Below are 22,828 nucleotides of genomic sequence, written 5' to 3'. Positions count from 1 at the left end.
TGTTAGCAGGCTAAAGAAATGAAAAAGGAGCAAAATGTTATCAAAGAAGAATCAGACTGTTTCAAAGAAGGTGTCTCTAGAACAGCGGCTGGCAACTTCTTCTATAACAGTTATTGTGAACCACGTGATCTCTCACAATTACTCAACCCTGCCACTCTCAACTCTGCCGTTATATCCAGAAGCAGCCATAGACAATATGTAAACAAATGCATGTGCCCATATTTCAATAAAACTTTACTAAAAAAAAAAAAAAAAAAGGAGGAGGGGGGCATGGTATTTGGTCCACGGGCCGTAGTTGCTCTAAAATGTTAAAATTCCAAGTTTGGATGGGATAAAGTCAATTAGTTCGATAATAAACGTATAGAATAAATTTTCTCGCGTGCAGGAAAAGAAAACACTGTGTGTTAGTCCTTGTAATACTTTCATCTTCTGAAGGATGTACCAGTACTCCTCATTTAGACCTCTGTCACTCAGCCCCATGGGTGACAACGCTCCGTGCTAATGTATCACAAACACCCCCTGAAACGCCATCTTTTTAAAAGTCATCCTTGCCTGCTTTTCTTCTCTCACCCCGTATACGTAATATCTAACCCATTAGGAAGTATCATTGGTTTTACCTTCAGAACATATCCAGAACGCAACCACTTTCTGCTACCTCAACCACTTATACCCAAAACTGAGCTAAAGCTCAGCAAAAGCACTTAAGAGGAATCTCTGCTTTCAAGCTTGCCCTCCTAACAGTCTATTCTCAGCAAGCACCAGAGGAATTCTTCAAAAGCTTTGTCAGATCACATCACTCCCCTGCTCAAAACTGTGCAGTGTAGCCTCATTCATTCAGACTCCTTAAAACGAGGCACAAAGTCTTACATTATCTACCCCTCGCGCCAAACCCTGACAAGCTCCCTAGGGCCCACTAGGATGTCAGCTCCTGAAGGGCAAGAAGTGTTTATTTTCTTCACTAATGTACCCCAAGCCCTAGAATAATGCCTGCCACATAGCGGGTGCCCCACAAATATTTGTTGAATGAATGTTAAATGAAAACAGGGAAATAACTCATTACTTCAGAAGAATATAAAATCTCATTCTAGGTACACTACAACATAGGAAAGAACTAGGGATATAAGGCAGCTAGCTACTTTTCAAATAAATCCTTAACAAAAATAACATGTAAGTCAAAAATCTATCCTAACTTGTCTGCAATGAACCACTGCTGAAATGTCTAGAGGCTAGCCAAATGAAGAAATGTTTTGTATTACTATTAGGTTGAGATAGGTCACTAATGATATAATGATTATTTTTAACTGACTCACTAGAGATCAGAGTAAAGGCACATTTTCACTTTGCACCTGAAATACTCACGGTAAAGTCAAATCGATCTATGACAGCTCAAATGTTCCTTCCTGTACAACACAGGCATTATACATTTGTGTTAAACCACAGCATCTTCTCTGCTTTTCAGCATAATAATTATTCAGAGCCTTCATTAAAACAGCAGATGACATCATGACAACATAATTGATGGTCTTGTGCCAACACGCTTTGTGATCATCCCTCCCCTATCATAAAGCATGGAAATGGGCTACAGGAGCTCAGACAGTGAACATCACTAAAGGCTAAACAACGTTTGAGTTGGCCTCGCAAAATTCCAGTTCCATACAGAAATTTTATCAAGGGATCTCAAGTTTTTCAGGACTCTAATAACTGCTTTTTAGCTAATAGAGCCATGGGAGGAAGAAAAGAATGAATTGGTAATGAAATAATTCCATACCTTTCCTTATTTTTGGGTTTGACTGAACTTCTAATATCACAGTTGTTACTGTATCTGCATACATGTCATTGGAAGGGTTTGCTAGCCACTGTAAAGCAAAAGGCAGAATTAGGAGGGTGTAACTATGGCCAGTCACAAAAGCTGTGGATACCACCCATCCATCCATGAACTGCACATACAGGGCTGTTTCTAGCATTTTCACGGAGACAATACAATCAAAGAAATGACTGGACTAATTAAAAAGAAAATCAACTAATTCATTGTTTATGGAAATCAATAATTTATTTTGGTGTCACTAAACAATATATGGAGCCCTGATGATGCAGTGGTTAAGAGCCTGCCTGCTAACCAAAAGTTCGGCAGTTTGAATATACCAGCTGCTCCTTGGAAACCTTATAGAGCAGTTCCACTTTCTCCTATAGGGTTGTTATAAGTTGGAGCTGACTTGAAGGCAATGGGTTTAGGTTTTTTTTTAAATTAGCATCTTCATTTTATAAAGGAGCAAAGTAAGGCTCAAAAGTAACTTGCCCAAGATAACACAGGCAGTAATTACTTCTGCTGGAATTTAAACTCAGATTCCTTATCCCCATACTGTAGCAGCATATATAATATGGTAATATGGCAATACTTTTAAACACCCACTTTTGTTTCTAATATGAAGCCTAAGATCACCTAACACTCTTTCGTGTGCTCCGAGCTCCAGGAAAGTTCTCCATGTCTACCATTTTAGGCTGAGACCAGTTTAATTTCTCAGGAACGAGCGCCCTCCCTATCTTTTATTCTCTCTCAAAAGAATACTTTTGGTACTTAAAAAACTTTCTCTAAGATTTTCTTTGATGTGTTAGCCCCATAGATAAAAATATAATCTCTCATAGTATTTAGTAGCAATAATCATTAATGTTGCTAATATCTTTGCCTCTTTCTCTTGTAAAATTTATATATTACTGTATGCAACTTCATGTTAGAGGTAACTACTTTTGATAATTCAGTTAATTAGTTTTACCTTATGAATCAAATTTAGACTTAAATCACAGAATTTTAGTGGGACTAGACCTGACAGATTGCTTGTTTTGAAAAATAGTATTTATAAATAAAATAGTTGGACCATAAATCTGGGAAGTTTACATTCAATTCTACCTTGAGGCAGGGAAATAAACAAGGTGTGTCCCTGGATCAGTCAGTTCCAGAATTCACTTTGGAAGTCTTTTTCTAAACTTAACAGACCCAACCATCAAAGTCAACCATCTAATTCCTTTGTGTCTGGGTTCTAAATTCTACCAGTAGGAATTTAAAATCCTACCAGTAGGAACCACATTCACCAAAATGAATGATTTCTACTTTTTTGGATTTGGGTACTTTAATGTTACTTATCTGCATCTTCAAGGTTCACTCTCTTACAGAGCAAGTTTGATTGACTATGACAGAATTAGATTCTTATTTTGGGAATTTAAGGCCTTTTGACATAACTGAAGACATGCTGGGGGTACCACAAAATTAATCGAGAGTTATTCATAGGAGAGACCTATACTGATTTCACATATTATGAGGCACCATTTGTTATTAGTTTCCATGCTATTATAACTGCACAGAAAATACATAGCTATGTTATTTTTATTTTTCTGATTGGGCAGAAACTAATTTTCTCTAGCATTACAGGTGAACTCTTTCAAAAACTTTTTTTCCCCTCCTTGTTTAGGTAGATGATCATATCTTACTTCTAATACCACCATTCCTGGCTCCTGTATTACAGTAATATTTTTGAACACTTTAAGAGCAGGTTTCTCTTGAATTTCTAATTCTTCTACATCACCTGAAAAAAAAGAATTACAGGATGTATATAATTTTATGACAATCTTCCAGAGGTGCAATTATTCATTTGCTCGAGCGACAGCTGAGATAAAGCGGATACACAGTGAAAAAATTAATTTAATACCTCATTTGTATAGTCAATTTTTAAACAGCTAAGTTAGTTTTATGTTAATTGGTCATACTAACTGAAAGATATCAACATGTATTATAAAAATTCATATAACCAGGTAGGATTTACCTTGGGCATTAAATGTTTTATCAGTAGCAAACTTTGGTGATTTTCTAACGTCTATATTTTTCGTTTTTTTATATTTGTACAAGAGATTAAACTTTCCATCAGCACCTTAACATTTAATATGCAACTAGGTGGTCAAGTGCAGCTGGTGGTACAATGGTTAAGAGCTCAGGTGTTAACCAAAAGGCTGGCAGTTCAAATCCACCAGCTGCTCCGTGGAAACCCTATGGGGCAGTTCTACTCTGTCCTATAGGGTCGTTATGAGTTGGAATCAACTTGGTGGCAATGGGTTTTTTTTTTGTTTTGGTTTAGCCAGTCAACTGCCACTTCTAAGTTTAGTCTTTCTATAACCCTTTTATTACTACATTTTTTTCTCCTTAAAAAAACATTTTTTTTTTTTTTATGGCCTGTATTTTCAGTATTGGAATGTATGCTTACTAATTATGTTTAAATTTTTGGTTGGCAACATGGATTTTGAGAAATATGATCTGGTAATACAAGCCACCAATGAGGCAAGGGGCGCTGTGGTGCCACTGATCTGTGGCATGACAATATACCAATAAAGCTATATAAATAATTTATTGTGGGTACCTTTCCATTAAAAAAAAAAAAAAAAAAATTTTTTTTTTTTTTTTCCATTAGGTTATATGGAGAACCTCTGGTTTTCCAAATGTGACACAGAAAACCCAACACAAGCCCATCAGGGCTCCATAATTATGCTTACAAGCCTTATCTCACAGAAATCAAAGGAAAAAAGGCAAAGGTCTACAAAACTAACACATCTAGGAAACATCACCTCATAGAATGCTCAACCTACACAACAATGGCTCCACCTCCAGTCTGCTGAGCTTCACACATTTCAAAAGGCACCCACCTTGATGCTAAATGTATTACAACAGGAACCTTACCCCTGGGGTCCAGAGGCAGAAAAAGTGGCTGGTATACTGTTAACCCAACGGTAATGAAGGGGATAAGGAAATTCTACCGTCTAAGATGAGACTTTCCTGGTCTTCCTAGTAATCTCTTACTCAAGGATTAATTCAGACATATTTTATTAACTTTCTATGGTATAATCCATAATTTGAACATCAGGTTCTGAGTTAAAAAAAAAAAAAAAAAGATTTTCTTTCTACTGGTTTATTTTACAGTAGCACTTTACTTACAAATCATGAAGAGCATATTAATGGTGAGTATACTTTATAATTTGAAAAGTGTTTCTGCTATATTCGAGAAAGTCCACAAATCTTTTAATTTAGTCATCGCCCCTCATAATTTTAATACATAAAGATCTCTAATTCAAAATGGTATAATAGGAAGGCAGAAAAGGTTTGCCATGTCACTGGTCACTTTTATAAAACCTGTTGCATAGAGCGGTAGTGATAGAACCATAAAAGCAGATTTTAAAAACAAAAAGCAAAGACTACTGATATTTTTAGAATTTGAAGTGGATCAAGGATAATAGGTATTATGAGATTAAAAAACAATTTATAAGTACATTTTCAAAATTCTCACCTAAAGAAGGCAATAACATGACCGAATGAAGTACAAATAAAATTTGTGCAACTCTAATTACCAAAATTAAATAACACCTTTTCCCAGATCTGTAATTTTCTTACTCAAAAACATATAACATTACACAAATTTCAGTAAGTAAACATACCTGTCAATTTCTGAAGCTGGTAATAGAGCAAATTAAAAGGACCAGTGTATGGAATGGCTTGAGTTTGTTTTACAGTGCTCATGGCCAAGTCGGTATAATCTGAAAATTAGAATATATTTTAATAAACAACACTAGTCCCACAAAATACAATTTGCAAACACTTATTAGGAGTCAGAAAAATAAGGAAAAGCAAAGTAAATGAGAACATGTTTTTCAGAAAGCTAATGAAGTGTTTCTTAATTTGGTCCCATTTTACGTTTTCACCCTTATCTCCCCCCAATTAGCTTAACCTCCAGTTACAAGGAACCACCCTCATCCCCTCTGACACAGCAGGCTCTTTAACCTCTCCAAGCTGTCATTTGCCTTTTCTGCCTGGCAAATCCTAACAATCCTTCAACACCTGGCCCAAGTGCCACCTCATCTGCAAAGCTTTTCCGGACTCTTCTAGGCCCAGTGTCTCCTTCGCACATACTTACAATGTACCTCTACATGTCACTGAACAATACTGTGACTGTCTCTTCACAATATTGTTTCTCTCATTAGACTGAGCTTTTCAAGGGCTGGAACTATGCTTTTTGGTGAATCTTTATTCCTCCAGCACCTCCCACAATGCCTGGCACAGAGTAGAAGCTCACTAATTGGTGAATGAAGGAACAAGTTACATACTTTTTGTGTGATGAGCTCAAAGCCTATTTCACAGATAAATATCTATATACTGCTATTTCTTATTCCTTCATAAATCACTTAAAAATTATTACTGCTACATAAATAAAACTGAACACAGTTATTCACTTGAACATAATACCACGATAATTGGAAAAGTAATTACTTATTGATGACTTAGCATTTACACAGGCACAGAAGCATGGGGAAATGCTTATAAACTTTGGAAAAATAGCAATTTACAAAGTTTGATGTTTGCCTTTTGAGCTTTGTGCCAATTTTTATTCTTCTCTATAAGCTTCAATGGCTATATAGTTGATATGACTTATCTGGATGATGATGAAAGAAAGTTCTCACACAATGAAAAAAGTTATTCGTCTCTACATTAATTTTTTTTTTCCTTTTAATTAAATCGTAAAAGTTTTTGTCCCCTACTCCTAATCATTCTTTTGGAATGGTGACGAACAGAAAGCCCAGCAAGGAATGTAGACGTATAGGTCATAAAAAACAAAACATTTGTTTAGGGAGTCCAAAGTTACTTAAGAAAATAAAGCACCAATACTCTGTTGTCAAAGGCAGAAAAAAGGTCAACAGGAGTAGTTAATCTATTTTAGAAGTGAACTTATATTTCCAATTAAGTAAAAAGTTATTTAACAAAGAATTTAATGTTTCAATGGTTGAAGATTTTATTTTTTAATATAAAGGTACCTGAATATTAACTTTCACCTATTTCTGTTTTATTATTTAGTTATTACTTTTAATCTGGCTACTATGTAGAGGTTTTTATAGAATTTCTTTCAATGCTAAGATCAATTACATTTGATGTTTAATAGTATACTTACTGGAGAGGTCACAAGGAGAAAGTATGTGGTAATTAAAGTTTCTTTTAACAAGTATTCCTGAGACCCGCTGGCCTTGTTCTGGTTTTTTGTCTGCTAAAAAGCCCATGACCTATTTAAAACAAACAAAAAAAAAACTTATAAGAAAATAGAACCTTGTAAAATGCAATTATTCAGGTACTCAATCATAATGACGACCACAGACATCTGGATTATGAAAACAACATGTGGATTTAAGCATGAAGACAATAAATTGTTATATATTTCTCAGTGCAGGGCAATAATGTGACTACCAAGATCCCAAAGGAATCATACGCCACGATCAAGTGGGATTCAAACCAGACCTACAAGGGTGGTTCGACCTTAGAAAATCAATGTAATCAGCCCCATAAATAAAACAAAGGAAAAGAACCATATGATCGTACCAATTTATGCAGAAAAGGCATTTGATAAAATTCAACACCCTTTCTTAATTAAAAACCCTCAGCAAAATAGGAATAGAAGTGAAATTTCTCAACATAATCAAGGACATGTACGCAAAACCAACAGCCAACATTATACTCAGCAGAGAAAGACTGAGAGTCTTCCACTTGAGAACAGGTATGAGACAAGGATGCCCACTGACACTGCTGTCATTCAACATTGTACTGGAAATCCTAGCTGGAGCAATAAGGCAAGAAGGAGAAATAAAAGGTATCTAAATCAGAAAGGAAGAAGTAAAATTATCTCTATTTGTAGATGACATGGTTCTAGACACAGAAGACCCTAAAGATTCCACAAGAAAACTGCTGGAACTGACAGAAGAATCCAGCAATGTTGCAGGGTACAAGATCAACACACAAAAATCAGTTGGTTTCCCTTACACTAACAAGGAGCATCTTGAAAAAGAAATCCAGAAAACAATACCATTTACAAAACAATAAAATATCTAGAAGTTAACCTAACCAGGGACACAAAAGACTTACACAATGAAAATTATAAAACACTACTACGAGAAACTAAAAGAGACCTTCTTAAATGGAAGGACATTGCATGTTCATGAATTGGAAGACAATACAGTGAAAATGTCAGTTCTACCTAAAGTAATCTACAGATACAATGCAATCCCAATACAAGCCCCAACATTCTTCACTGAAATGGAAAAATTAATGACCAACTTCGTATGAAAAGGAAAGAAAACCTGAATAGCGACAATATTGAAGAACAAAGCAGGAGGCCTCATACTTCCTAATATCCAGCTATCTATGGACAACAGATTTCGACAAGAGGTCAAAGTCCATTCATTCAATGGGGCTGGAACAATCTCTTTAATAAATAAGACCAGCAAAACTGAATAACCATTTGCAGAAAAATGAAACGAGACTCATACCTCACACCGCACACAAAAACTAACTCAAAATAGATCAAATGTTAAACCTAAAATTATAAAATTACTAGAAAAAAACACAGAGAGAAAACTATGGAACCTAATCTTTTGTAAAAATAGGATAACAAACGTAACAACAAATGTATCAAAAGACAAAATAGTTAAACAGGACCTTTAAAAACTAAAAACTTATGCTCATCAAAAGACAGTATTAAAAGAGTAAAAGGAGAACCTACAGACTGGGAAAAAAAATCTTCAGAAATAACATACCCAGTAAGGGTCTAATCACTAAAATTTACAGAGAATTTCAACAACTCAACAGCAAAAAGACAAACAACCCAGTTATAAAATGAGCAATGGACAAGCACAGAACCTTCACCAAAGAAGATATTCAAACAGCCAACAAACACATGAAAAGATGCTATCACTAGCCATTAAAAAAATGCATATCAAAAGTACAATGAGATACCATCGTGCACCTACTAAAATGGCACTGATCAAAAAAACAGAAAACAACAAATGTTGGCGAGGATGTGGTGAGATTGAAAGCCTTATCCATTGCTTGGTGGGACTGTAAAATGGTATGACCATTTTGGAAAGCAGTATGGTGCTTCCTCAAAAAACTAAAAACAGAACTACCCTATGATCCAGTAATCCCCTAAAACTCGCTGCTGTCGAGTTGATTCCAACTCATAGCAACCCTATAGGACAGAGTACAACTGGCCCATAGGGTTTCCAAGAAGTGCCTGGTAGATTCAAACTGCCGAGCTTTTAGTTAGCAGCTGTAGCTGTTAACCACTACACCACCAGGGTTTCCTCTGCAATTCCACTCCTAGGTATATACCCTAGAGACCTAAAAGTAGTGACACAAATAGGTATATGCATACCTATGTTCATTGCAGTTTTATTCATAATAACAACAACAACAACAACAAAATGGAAACAATCGAAGTGCCCATCAATGGATGACTGGATAAGCAAAATGTGGTATACACATACAATGGAATACTATGCAACCATAAAAAACAATGATGAGTCCATGAGACATATAACAAGCATGGACCTGGAGGGCATAATGCTAAGTGAAATGAGTCAAGGACAAATATTGTACGATCCCTCTTTCATAAGACAAGAATAGACATATATGACGGGACTAATGTTCAATGGTAGTTACCAGGAGGAGGAAGGGTAGGAAGGGGAAGCACGTTTTAGATCACAGATATTTAGTATTTTTGGTGATGAGAAGAAAAGTGGCACTGAATGTGGGTGTAGTGAGCACTGCATGACCAAAGTAAATGATGTCACTGAGAAGTGCTCGTGAGTAAAGGATGCCTGTACTAAAGAATCTGACATATACAAGATGCTAACAACTCCCACAGAGGCCCCAAAACGCATCTTCAATCACATATGGATGGGTATAGGCACATAAGTACATGGGTAGGTACAGGTATATACATGTATGAGAAGAGGCAGAAGTATCTACCTATAAATGTAAATACAGACATATGTGGGCAAGCACATACATTCACTGAAGACACAGCTATAGGTACTCCTCAGACATAACCAAATACCTTCTGAGATTGGTGTTCTAGGTTTGAAAGCTTAGGCCCACAGTCTCATGGAACAATTCAGTCAATTGACATTAACGTAGTTTACAAAGTTCACGTTCTGCATCTAGTGAAGTGAATAGCATCCGGGGTCTTAAAAGCTTACGAGCCACCATCTAAGATACAACTACTGGTCTCTACTTGTCAGAACCAAAACAGTAAGAAGGTATGCAAAATCTCAGAGAAGGAACAAGTTTACAAGGCTGATAGCCTACACAATCTCAACTATCCTGAGACTAGAAGAACTAGATGGTATCCGGCTACCACTGCTGACCAATCTGACCAGGGTCACAATAGATGATCCCGGATTGAATGGGAGAAAAACGTAGAACAGAGCTCAAATTCTTAAAAAAGGCCAGACTAACTGGACCACCTGAGACCAGAAGACTCTTATAGCCCTGAGACACTCTCTAAACTTTGAACCAAAACCATCCCAAGATCACCTTTTAGCAGAAAAGTGAATGACACACAAAATAAAAGGTATTACCCGTTAGATTGATGCCTTACTAAAAAACCACCTGCATGAGTTCAAAAAGGTCAACATTTAATCTTAATTAAAGATGAAAAGATAAGGGGGCAGGGAAACTAGCACGCTGGAAATGGAACAACCAGAACACAATTAAAGAGAAAGCTGACACATTATGAAAATTTACCTAATGTCACTGATCAATTTCTGTGGAAACTGTCAAATGGGAACCTAACTCGCTGTGTATACGTTCACCAAAAAAACAATATTATTTAAAAAAAAAATAAGGAGCATTTTTTTATCCACAGTATGGAAAGGGGGAGTAAGTTGGGATGGGGATTAAAGAGCTATCAAATTCAACTGCATTAAGCTCTAAGCTATTTGAAAAGTTTTCCACGTGAAGAAATGAATTAGAACTTGGAGAAACCTAAAAAGTATAAGGATAAAATTCTTGCAGTGTACTAAGTAGAGAGAGATCACCAAGCATACTGTCTCAATTTGATTAAAAGAGGTCTATTTTCTTAAGAGCGAGCCCTGGCGGTGCAGTGGTTAAGTGCTTGGCTGCTAACTGAAAGGTCAGCGGTTTAAACCCACCAGCTGCTCTGTGGGAGAAAGATGTGGCAGCCTGTTTCCGTAAAGATTTATGGCCTTGGAAACCCGGTGGGGCAGTTCTACTCTGTGCTACAGGGTTACTACGAGTTGAAATTGACTCGATAGCAGTGGGTCTCTGGGTTTTTATTTTCTTAAGAGGTACAAACTTCCATAAGAGTTTGGGTGGCACAAGTAGTTAGACTGGCTGCTAACTGAAAGGCTGGCAACTGGACGCTAACTGAACGGCTGGCTGTTTGAACCCACCATGGTTCTGCCTGTGATCTGCTTCTGTATAGATTACAGCCAAGAAAGCCCTACAGAGCAGCTCTACTCTGTACCATGTGGGGTCGCCATGACTCGATGGCAGTTAAAAACAACAACAACATACACTTCTGGGAAGAAAAGATGTGAATAAGGTTAAGAAACACAGGCTTCTACCTTGGCTAGTTTTTCTCCTCTGAAGTTTAAGGTCACCGCTTCGGTGTTCCGGGGATTATGAACCTCTATGTGAACTTCATCGTTATCTTCATACTCTCGAATCAGGGCTGCTTTCAATCTGGCCATCTCATTCTGTTCTCCATGGACTAAAATCTACATAGAATAATTTTTTAAAGAGTATAGGAAAACATTCTTCATTCAGATTAATGATGGCCCTTAACTGAATTAAATATGTGAAATAGAAGACGTGAAATTACTATATTATACTACTCTTAAGGACCTCTAGTTAACCAAACCTGCATAAAGACATCTTCACCTTTTGGCTTTAAGAGGTTCTTAAGTGGAATTATTTCAAAAAAGAGTAAAGAAAGCTTATTTTCTACTTCAATCTTTGTCACTAACCAGACATACAACTTTGTGAAAGCCACAGACCTGTTTTAAGTTTCCATGTTCACACAGGTAAAGGGGCTGGACTAGGTGACTTCTATAGTCTCTACTAGTTTGAAATGTATATGATTCTGATATAAAACGACCACTGCTATTCCTATAGTCTCAGGAAGCATCTATGATTTTTTTTTTTTAGATTTCTTAATATAAGGCTTTCTTTAAAAAGCTTACTATAATTTTTTTTTTGTGTGTGTGGAAGAAATGACTTCTGATGTTTTCTTCTATTTATTAAAGCAATACCAAATAAAGCATTTCAGAACTAAATAAAATTGTAAGCTTTGAAGGGTACCATATTTCTCGCAAACAACGCACCCACGTAAACAACGCATCCACACACATACGTGCATAGGAAAACAATGCATAAGGCGGTTGTGCAGTTTGCAAGATAACATGTAACATGCCACTTGCATAAAAACACAGTATTTATAGCTACTGCATTAGCTACCAGTCTCTTTCTTTTTGGTTTTGTAACTCATATTTTACAAGACAGGTAATTCTTAATCTACGGATTACTGTGGATTATTTCCTGGGCTAACAGAAGCATACCCAGTGTCACTATTAGGCAGAGTTACACAGCACAGCAGTGAAGAGCCAGGTTTAGGGCCTGGCTGCCTGAACACAATCGTGTTACTGCCACTTACTAGCTGTGTAGACTTGGGCAACTTTCGTAACGTATCAGTTTTCTCATCTATAAAATAGCTGCTAGTTGTGATGATCAGGTACAACAGCAGCACAATGCCAGGCACATGGTAAATACTCAATAAATGCTAGCTATTTTTTTTTTTTTTTTATTACGGAGAAAGATGTGGCAGTCTGGGCCTGTAAAGATTAAAGCCTTGGAAACCTGATGGGACAATTCTATTCTGTCCTATAGGGTTGCAGTGAGTCGGAACCGACTCGACGGCAATGGTTTTGGTATTAGTTATTATTATCACTACCAGTATTGTTTTATTGTGTATATACACTTTAGCTAGACCTGATTATTAAAAGAAGTTAAGCATCAAGCTTAACCCAGTTTTAAACTATTAAGCACAGAGACAAAGCACGCAAGATAGATGGAAGGGAATGGGACTGAGAAGGAGGTGGTGGTAACAGAAAGTGACAAAGCTTGTTCTCCATGGCTTTACAATCCGGGGGAACATCCCTAAGCCACACATATTAGAAAATGCCTGTGAGGGGACTACACTGTAACTAAACTCCACATGCTGTGATGTTAAAAAGCAGGGGAATGATTTTCTCCACCAAAGAATATGCTTCTTAAGGGCCAGTGGCAAATACCTGTGAGGACTATCATGCCAGAAGAACTTAAAAACTAATAAAAGGCTGTTGCCACTACACTAATTTTTAATGCATTCAGAAAGGATACTTCATTTGTTTTCTACAGATACATGTTTCCTAACTGTCCCTCTACGGATACACATTTTTTTCAGTTAAGTCTTGTCCCCAATCCCACAAAAATATATAACTGTTAATTTCATACGAAACTTAACAATATAAATATTATCCTTAAAAATATATTTATAAGGAGCTATGAAATAGGTATTTCACATCTATTTAAACCTTTTTTACTATTAAATGACTGGGCCTTCTCCTATTTCCAAACTATCCTCACACTGCACATTTAGTAGTATTATTACGCATTTAGTATGTACCAGGCTAGGGGGCTGCTATGAGTTGGAATCAACTCGACAGGAACAGGTTTGGGTTCTTCTGGATGTACCAGGCACTGTGTTAAGAGGCTGAGATGTATCTTCTCTCATTTAGTGGTCACAATAATCTTATGTGGTAGATATTATTATGTCCATTTACACATCAGGCACAGAAAGGGACGGAGCTGGGATTCAGAACATCGGTCTGACTGCAAAAGCCTGTGCTCTTAAGTTATTGGTGAGGCAGTAAAATAGAATGGGAAGAACACTGCAATTGGGGTCAGCAGATCTGCGTAAGAGTGGAGGAAATTAAAATCCACAGCTTGCCTAACTCAAAGGGGAGCTAACTATAAAGGTCAAACCCAACTCTAAGTGACAGCACTTTGTTTGTAAAGTGCTATATTAATAGAGGAAACCCTGGTGGCATAGTCATTAAGAGTTCAGCTGCTAACCAAAACGTCAGCAGTTCGAATCCACCAGGCGCTTCTTGGAAACCCCATGGGTCAGTTCTACTCTGTCCTACAGGGTCGCTATGAGTTGGAATTGACTCGACCGCAATGGGTGTGGGTAATGAGTATATTAACAGAAGGTGGTGGTTGATTTGCGGGCTGGCTGCTGTAAAGTTTCTTGGGTATGCTCTTTTTAAAAAATATGATAAATAAAATTCATAGACTAACCACATGAGGAGGTTTCAAAGCACGAATAAATTCGCTGGTTTGCTGGTAATCTGTGTGAGCAGAGAAAGAAATGTAATCAACAGACATTTTCAGTGGTAACTTCTGTCCAGACATGGTAGTGATTTCTTCAGGCTCAGACATGATGTGCTGTTAGAAAACAAAGAAAAGTTAAAAAAAAAAAAAAAAAAAAGAAGACAAACTATTCACTTAGAAAAGAAAAAGTGTATTTTATACTTTTCACGCAGTCATAAACTTGTACGTTAAAATTAGGACCTTTAACACAAATTTTATTCTAAAACTACTGATGTAATAAATGTCAGAAGCTCATTGTGTTGGTCCAGCAAATATTTAAAGTAAGTATATTAACTGAAACCCCATGTATGTGGAATGCTGCAGTGAAAATTATTACTCTTAGTATTAGAAAAGCAAACCTAGATTGCCAGCTACTCTTCTGCTCTACAAAGTCACTGCCTAGGTCTGAGAATTTATAGAAAGGATATTTCTATTCTAGCAATCTATTTTAAATACCTGGTCAATAGTCCCTCTAATGGCTTCATAGAGTCAGGCAAAGTAATAAAACTGATCACAGTGGAGAGCCATAACGTATTTTAAAAAATAAAGAAGTTACAGATAAGAGAAGGTAAGTGAACATCAGGCTTGGATGTTCAGAAATCGGTCTTAAAGTTTTGTGTACATTTTCTACAATATCTACATCCCTAACCTGGTGGCGCAGTGGTTAAGTGCTACGGCTGCTAACTAAAAGGTCAGCAGTTTGAATCCACTGGGCGTTCCTTGGAAACTCTATAGGGCAGTTTTACTCTGGATCGCTATAGGGTTGCTATGAGTCAGAATCAACTTGATGGCAATGGGTTTAAGAGTTAACATCAACCACTTTACACCAGTAGGAAAATAAGCAGTTAACCCAAACACATTACACAACTTTTCAATGAAAATACTTATTAGTAAAACTCTTCTTCATCAGATAGGCTCCCCTCCATTTTTTACTTGCAACCAGATGAACGCTTCTCTAGCTTTAGGGTGCATGGCAGTCACTTGGGGATCTTGTTATGCATTCACAGTCTGCATAAGTCCTCAACCTTCTCAACACCTCTGGCCACCTATTTCTACCCTCATTTTTTTAAATCGAAACTTCCATTAAAGGATTACTTCCATGCAAAATCCTGTGAGGATATTGCCATCTCTGCATTTTTGATTAGGAATAACACAACAGCCTAAGGCTATAACTGACCTTGGCAAGTGTCCCTTCTACACAGTATCCTGCTATAATGACACCATTCCTTTTATCAGTACACCAGCTTTCAAACAGCTCTCTGGATAGGCCACTTTGCATCATACCCGGGGAAGCCATGACAACACTGGGACCAATGTCATCAAAATGATCCATGCTCTGAAAGAGAAAAAAGACTGGTGAAAAGCATATTAATGACAAAGCAAGCATTCTTTACTTTTTAAGAATAACAAAAAGCTCAGTAAGAAGATTAAGCATACTAATGAAAGAGTCTTGACAATTCCTGAACAGTTCAGGCTGAAATGATAGGGAAACTCTGATGTATACTTTCTGTATGTTTTCGAATCACATCTGATTCTGTAATGCTCTTAAACCACATATTTATAAATCGCTATTGTGTATGTTTCTATAATGCTTTTTACATTGTTATGGTGTTTTTATAATGCTTTTAAACACCAATATATGTCACTTATAATGGGAAGTCAGACATAGAAGCACATATGCTTCTGTAATACTCTTTAATCTTTAAGTTGTTAGGAAGTTGTTCTAGCCTTGAAAATAGATAAAGTATATTGTGAATAACTTCCCCAAATTGGGCTGTGCAACCGCACTCTGTGATAACAGAATGTGACATTAATCAAACCTCTATAAATTAACAAAACATAAATACGTCCCTAAACAATTCCCGTAATTTTAATTTAATTAACTTGGCCTCGAAACATGTAAATAGGAACATAATTTTCTGTCATGCCCTAATTGGCAATAATTTAAATCTCTATAATTAACAAAACATAAATAAGTCATACAAAAATGTCCTTAATTGGCAGTAAAGTATACCAATTACAGTTAGACATGACAGCACACGTAGTAGATAAACCCATGAATTTCTGCTCATTTTTAGAGAAAAAGACAGAAGCAAAGGTCTCTCTGAAGACTGAGAAGCCTGCTGAGACATAGCTCACTTGCCACAATTAACCTTGGACCCTAGCTACGGGGGGACTCATCTGAGTTTGAGGGGTGGTAAGGTCTTCTCTCCAGACCACTCATTAAAAAGCCCAAAGTCTAAAGATTTGGGCTCTAACATTTAAACTAACATTGTGATTGTCAACTCTGAGTTTCCAATGTGAAGTGAATGTCATGAGGTCTTACTTGTGTGCCTTGCCTTGACTACCCTACAATAAACTAGACGAGTTTTTGCATGACAAACTTGAGCATTTCTTTATTATTCTTAAGATAAAATCCTCTGGGACAAAAACGAATAAAAAGCAGTTCCTTCTCACTGACCTACAAAACCTTCTATTGGTAGCTAAAGGGCCATTAGAATAGTCCAAAGTTGGGAGAAGTGTCCTTGAGCCAGAAAGAAAGAGGGAACAATAATTAGGAAAACTTGAAATCTTCTTTTCCCTTGTCTTAGAGTAGTAGTACTAAAAAGGTATTAAATTTGAAAACAAGACTTCATAAATTTTAACAAATGTTTACATAATTAGAGTAATATTACTAAAACCTTTCGCAGATAACATTTTAAAAAGAGTAAACTTGAAATACCAATTTGAGCAAGGCTTAGAACGGTGAACAAGGAATAACAAGTTTTTTGGGGGGTGATCCATCTCTACCCTTTGGACAAATAAACTATTGGTTTGTAGCCTCACGCTATTATTAATAAAAAAATATTTTTGCTATTATTAGCTATCTATTATAACAACTGCCCGATAAAAAATCACAGTAGATTTAAGATGATTTCAAATACAAGTACACAGATAATCTGTGACTTAAATTTCCCGTACATCAATGGTCACCAGAGCCAGACTTCTGGTAGCCACAGGAAATTTCTTTTCCTTCTTTGTATCGGCTTAAGATTGCTCTTGTTACCCTTCCCTATTGAGGACTCTCCACCTGGATTGTTGTAACTATCCCTATAATTAACCCTATCCTCCAGAAATTTTGATTTCAATGGTATGGGGATCATCCCCAGCATCAAGATTTTTAAACACTCCCAGGTGGTTTCATTGTGTAGCAAAGTTTGAGAACCACTGCTCTAAGAGTTCAGACCGGTGCTTCTCAAACTCTAATGCATATACCCATCACCTGGGGACTCCTGTCAAAATGCAGATTCTGGTTCAGTAGATCTGCAATGAGGCTTGAGATTCTGAACTTCTGGTGGCAAGGCCTTGCAATGCAAAGACTGACAGCATAAGTATTATTCTTAAAAATGCAAAGCCCTGAGCCCCACCCCTGACGGCGCAGTGGCTGGTAACTGCAAGGACAGCGGTTTGAGCCCATTAACTGCTATGCAGGAGAAAGACGTGTCAGTCTGCTTTTGTAAGGATTACAGCCTTGGAAACCCTGTGGAGCAGTTCTACTCTGTCCTGTAGGGTCACTCTGAGTCAGCCAGATAGAGAAAAGATAGCAAGAGGGATTCAGCCAGAGTCAGCTACAGATGACTCACACGTACTAATGGCTTGTGTTTTATCCATCGGCGTTTCTTCCACAAGCACTCACCTTGAGGTTACTAATGTGTTTAAAAACAAAGGGATTATTGATGTTGATCTGCTTGCGGATTTTGTCATTCATGGCATTTACATATGTCTGGTACACTGCCATACATTTCTTGGCCAAAGATGATGCATAGTATATTGGAATGTCATGAAGTTCTGGGTGATTCTGCCAGTACTCATCTAGAGAGAGATTTAACAAAACACAAATATTACTTTATTATGTGGGGTGAATAGTACAAATAACGAATGATACACATAATGAATTTTTTAAAATGTAGGCAACAATAAAGTAAAGCCTATACCCAAATTTTAAAGAGTTTAAGAAAAATTAGCGTAACTAAAACATTTCTAAGTACTAGTGCAAGACCTAAAAAGAATGCCGTGATCGCAGTCCAAAAATGTAGAGGTTGGATTTTGTTTAGAGTGAATAATAGACTATAACTCATTATTTCAGGGAGACACTGAATTCTGTGATGATTTTAAATAGTAATGGCTAACAAATTAGTGTCTGATAATTAGTGAAAGCAGTGGCCAATATACTTTTAAAGAACATCTTATTTTAAGGGAAACAAACAAAAAACCATAGCAACCCTATATAATAAAGAGTTGAACTGCCCCACAGGGTTTCCAAGGCTGTACTCTTTGTGAAAGGAGATTGCCGAATCTTTTTCCTTTGGAGCGGCTAGTGGGTTTGAACCGGTGCCCTTCCGGTTAGCAGCCAAGCTCTTAACCACTGCATATCAGGGCTTCTATTTGAAGGGAAGGCCCTCATTAAATCACAAATGCGTAAGTACGGGGTGGCCAAAAGACATCATTTACCCCATTAAGTTCATCTGAATACATTCAGGAACTGCACTAAATGCCCAGGAGACCCTTGGTGGCATGGTTAAACCAGCTCAGCTGCTAACCAAAAGGTTGGCGCTCCAAACCTACCCAGAGGTGCCTCAGAAGAAAGGCCTGGCCATCTGTTTCCAAAAGGTCACAGCCTTGAAAACCCTATGGGGTACTGTTCCACTCTGTACACAGAGGATCTCCATGAGTCAGCACTGACTTGAGGCAACTTGTTTGGTTTACTTTTTGTTTTTTTTTTTTTAATGCCTAGTATGTAATTTTTTTACGGGGGGGGCGGTTTAGTATGTCATTTATACTTATTATTTCTTACTTTAAAAACAACCTTACAAAGATTTATCCTCATCTTACAGATGAGGATACTGAGGCTAAAAAAGGTTGAACAGTGTAGGGATGTTTTGTTTTTACCATGTCTGTATTTTTATGCATGCAATGTGCTTTACACATTTTTTGGCCAACTGCCCTCCCCATCTCCCGGGTGTGTTCAAAATTTTTTTCACATGTTGCTGTAAAAAAATTAGCATAGCATGCTTATGAAAATGCCTCATGGGGGAGGGTGTGACTGGCCAAAAAAAAAAAAAACACGTGTTATTTGTGCAAAAATACAGTCAGGGAGACTTTTTGTTGGATGTGTTATAAATGTATTTCCTGCTTTGCCCTCTGATTTGTTTTGTTCATATTTTTTAGAAGTAATTAAAAAAATTTTAATGGTGTCAAAGTTTTCAACACTTACGCTTATGATTTCTCATATACCCTGAAAAGCATTCTACACCCCAAGGTCACATCTCCTATTTTTTGTATTTTTATGAATAAATTTTAAATATTAAAAACTAGTCAAATAACTTGCCCAAGGTCATGTGGATTGTACAAAGATGAGACTGGAAATTGATGACTTTAATGGCTACCCTCTTTTTACAATATTACATTACGAGCAACTCAAAGAGTCACTATGAGTCAAAAGGGGCTCGATGGCAATGGGTTTGGTTTTTTTGGTTAATTACAAGCAAGAATTTAAGTGGAAAAAAGGAGCAACCAATTGCAGAAAGCAGTCCTGGTTCATAAAAAGAATCACAATATATGCTTTGCTGGCAGGGCTGCCAGATAAAACACAGAATGCCCAGGTCAATTTCAATGTCAGATAATTAATGGAAAAAAATGAGTATAAAAATGTATATTAAATATTTGGGGCATACTTACACTAAAAAATTCATTATTATCTGAAATTAAAATTTAATTTGGTGTCCTGTATTTCCATTTGCTAAATCTGGCAACCTAATTTGGTAGTGACAATATGTCTCACCTTCATAACTTCCTCCGCTCTTCATATTACTTGTTATGGAGAGTTTTCATCTTAAGATTTTTAAGCTGTAATTTGACTTGAAGTTAGAAAAGAAGACCAAGTCAGGACCAAGAGAAGACTGGACTAGGAGTTAGAAAATCTTGCATCTATTAAGTCCTGTCTCTTCCTGCCTACGTCACAGATTTACTTTTGGTCTTGGGTCATGTGTTCAATCTTCCCTCGTTTGTTTTCTTTTTCAGTGTAACAGGGATAATATTTATCCTCAACATAAAAGAAATGGCAGAAATGAGAATAACAGCTTAAAATATGATAATTCTTGGTTCTTCACATTGAGGTTATATAAATACAAGGAACCTATAACTTGTTCTTTAGGAATAGTACTTTCTCCAAATAGAATCATAGAATGTTTGAGTTAGATCATTAAATACAACTAAGCCCACTGTCATCAGGTTGATTTCAACTCATATTGACCACATAGGACACTGCAGAACTGCCCCCATAGGGTTTCCAAGGAGTGCCTGGTGGACTCGAAATGCTGACCTTTTGGTTAGCAGCCAAATCCTTAACTGCTGTGCCACCAGGGCTCCTAAGTACAAATGTATACTAAAAAATAGTGACAATGATTGTTCCTCTTACTACCAAAAGCTACACATTGTTCGTTGAAGTATATGGAAAATACAGAAAAGCACAAAATAAAAAACATTCACTTTCCCACTATGCAGATTTAGTATCTTTCCAGGCATCTGTGGATTTTTACCTAACTAGGGTCAGAATGCATAGCGTTTTCAACCTTATTTTTTGGGTTCATTTAATGTGAATGTATGTAATTACTTTTAACATGACTTTTTCCTACAGTATGATATTTACAGATGTGATTTTTTTAAAAAAATACTAAAGTGATAGAGACCTTTACTGACAAAATTTTTTGTACATTCCAGTTGCTGCCCAGAAATGGATCTGCTAGGTCAAAGGATACGCATATTTTTAAGACTCCTGATGCTGACTGGCAAGCTGAGAACCATAAAGTATGCCAGTTTACCTTCCTGGCATCAGTGCACGAGAATGGCTGTTTCCCTGGGCTTTTACTAACACCAAACCCCTGTTTTAAAAGAAAAAACTGAAACCCAGATGTTGAATGACTTATCCAAGGCCATGTATTATCCTGATAAAATGGCAGTTTGAGATTTTGATAATCTCCCAAATAAAAAGGAAAAGGCATACCTAAAATCAAGAGCAGCTCCTGAGCCCTTCCAAGAGCAAAGACGGGAATGAGCCCTCTGCCTCCTCTATTTACAATATCATGAACAGTGTTACAGAATCTTGCTTCTCGTTCTTCACGTTTCTCATGGATATGGGTCCCATAAGTAGACTCCTAAATTACATGTGAGAAGTGTGAAACAAAGACCATGGATCCCCAACGAATTTAAAAGTTAAACATCAGTGATGAGGTGAAGTGATTCATTTCTCCATTAACACGCCATTTCCTTGGACACATACTGTTATAACATTAGTTGGAAAAAAGAGCAAATAAGAACTTTAGCACTCAGATCCAGACGAGTAATCAGAATCTTTCAGGAACTCATTCGGAAATGTATCTTGACATATTTCCTCAAGATAATTTTACCATGTCTTTTTTAACCATTTTGATATCCATGGAGAAAAAAAGTCTACAATCCAGAAACAGACACTGTTTCTTACACTTCCGCTTAAGACTATCCCCTAGAACTTTGCTCTGTGTGGCCCACCGAGCAGTGGCAGTGGCATCACTGGGGAGCTTATTAGAAACGCAGTATCTCAGGCCCCCCACTGAATCAAATCTGCCTGCTCACAGAACCACCGGATGATACATATGCACATTAAAGCACTGCTCCATAATTCGTACATTCATATTCATTTATGATTCATAAAAGACTGCTCTGAAGTACCAGATAACATGCAAATAACTTTTTTTTTCTGCGAGTTAAAAAAAATAAATCTTCCCTTCCCTTACACTGGAGCCCTAGTGGTGCAATGGTTAAGAGTTAGGTTGCTAACCAAAAGGCTGAGTGTTCGAATCCACCAGCCACTCTTTGGAAACCCTATGGGGCAGTTCTACTCTGTCTTACAGAGTTGCTATGAGTCAGGATCGACTTGATGGCAATGGGTTCAGTTTTTTTTGGTTTCCTTTATGTTAGGGTAAACTTATATGCTGGGTAACCAAGGTAAACCTAATCCAATCACATGTTGCTTACAGACAGCAATACACACCAGCCCCTCACATTTGGGCAGCTAGGGGATGCTGTAGGTGGTAGTGGAAAAGCTGGCAGCCATTCCACCTTGAACTAAATATTCTTGATGCTGTTACGTATACCACAGGCCCAAAAGATCTCTCTCCCAATTCCTGACCCGAGTGTTACCAATACATATTTATTAACACTTGTTTCTACCCATTTACTCTCTGCTCCCTCTCCCAAACCAAACGAAACCCATTGCTGTCCAGTTGATTCTGACTCACAGTGACTCCACAGATCAGAGTAGAACTGCCCTGTAGGGCCTTCCAAAGCTGTCAATCTTTACAGAAGCAAACTGCCACATCTTTCTCCGGTGGAGCAGCTGGTGGGCTTGAACCACCGACCTTTTGATTAGCAGCTGAGTCCCGTACTCCCACAAAAGAGCTTCGGTACAGTTATTTTCTCTTGTTCTCCTGGGACTCACAACCTAGTAGGCAGGCAGGACATATG

The 22,828-nt window shown here is 37.2% G+C and overlaps 1 protein-coding gene across 3 annotated transcripts in view; it reads right to left on the bottom strand.

Annotated features, from left to right (window-relative positions):
* CPSF3 (cleavage and polyadenylation specific factor 3) overlaps nucleotides 1–22,828 on the bottom strand; it is a 41,691-nt gene that overhangs the window by 7,089 nt on the left and 11,774 nt on the right. For 2 of the 3 annotated variants that reach the window (XM_049904586.1, XM_049904588.1), the window contains 9 exons: nucleotides 21,330–21,480; nucleotides 17,964–18,139; nucleotides 15,465–15,623; nucleotides 14,216–14,362; nucleotides 11,443–11,595; nucleotides 6,978–7,086; nucleotides 5,473–5,571; nucleotides 3,484–3,578; nucleotides 1,769–1,856 (listed from right to left, as the gene is read on the bottom strand). In XM_049904586.1, coding sequence (XP_049760543.1) covers nucleotides 1,769–1,856; nucleotides 3,484–3,578; nucleotides 5,473–5,571; nucleotides 6,978–7,086; nucleotides 11,443–11,595; nucleotides 14,216–14,362; nucleotides 15,465–15,623; nucleotides 17,964–18,139; nucleotides 21,330–21,480 — 1,177 coding nt within the window. The remainder of the gene's footprint in view (nucleotides 1–1,768; nucleotides 1,857–3,483; nucleotides 3,579–5,472; nucleotides 5,572–6,977; nucleotides 7,087–11,442; nucleotides 11,596–14,215; nucleotides 14,363–15,464; nucleotides 15,624–17,963; nucleotides 18,140–21,329; nucleotides 21,481–22,828) is intronic. The other variant, XM_049904587.1, reaches the window with a different exon arrangement.

The sequence above is a fragment of the Elephas maximus genome, chromosome 12 (assembly GCF_024166365.1).
Source record: "Elephas maximus indicus isolate mEleMax1 chromosome 12, mEleMax1 primary haplotype, whole genome shotgun sequence".
NCBI classification, from domain to species: domain Eukaryota; kingdom Metazoa; phylum Chordata; class Mammalia; order Proboscidea; family Elephantidae; genus Elephas; species Elephas maximus.
Note: the sequence above shows the minus strand (reverse complement) of the source record. Positions and strands in the feature narration are given on the sequence as shown.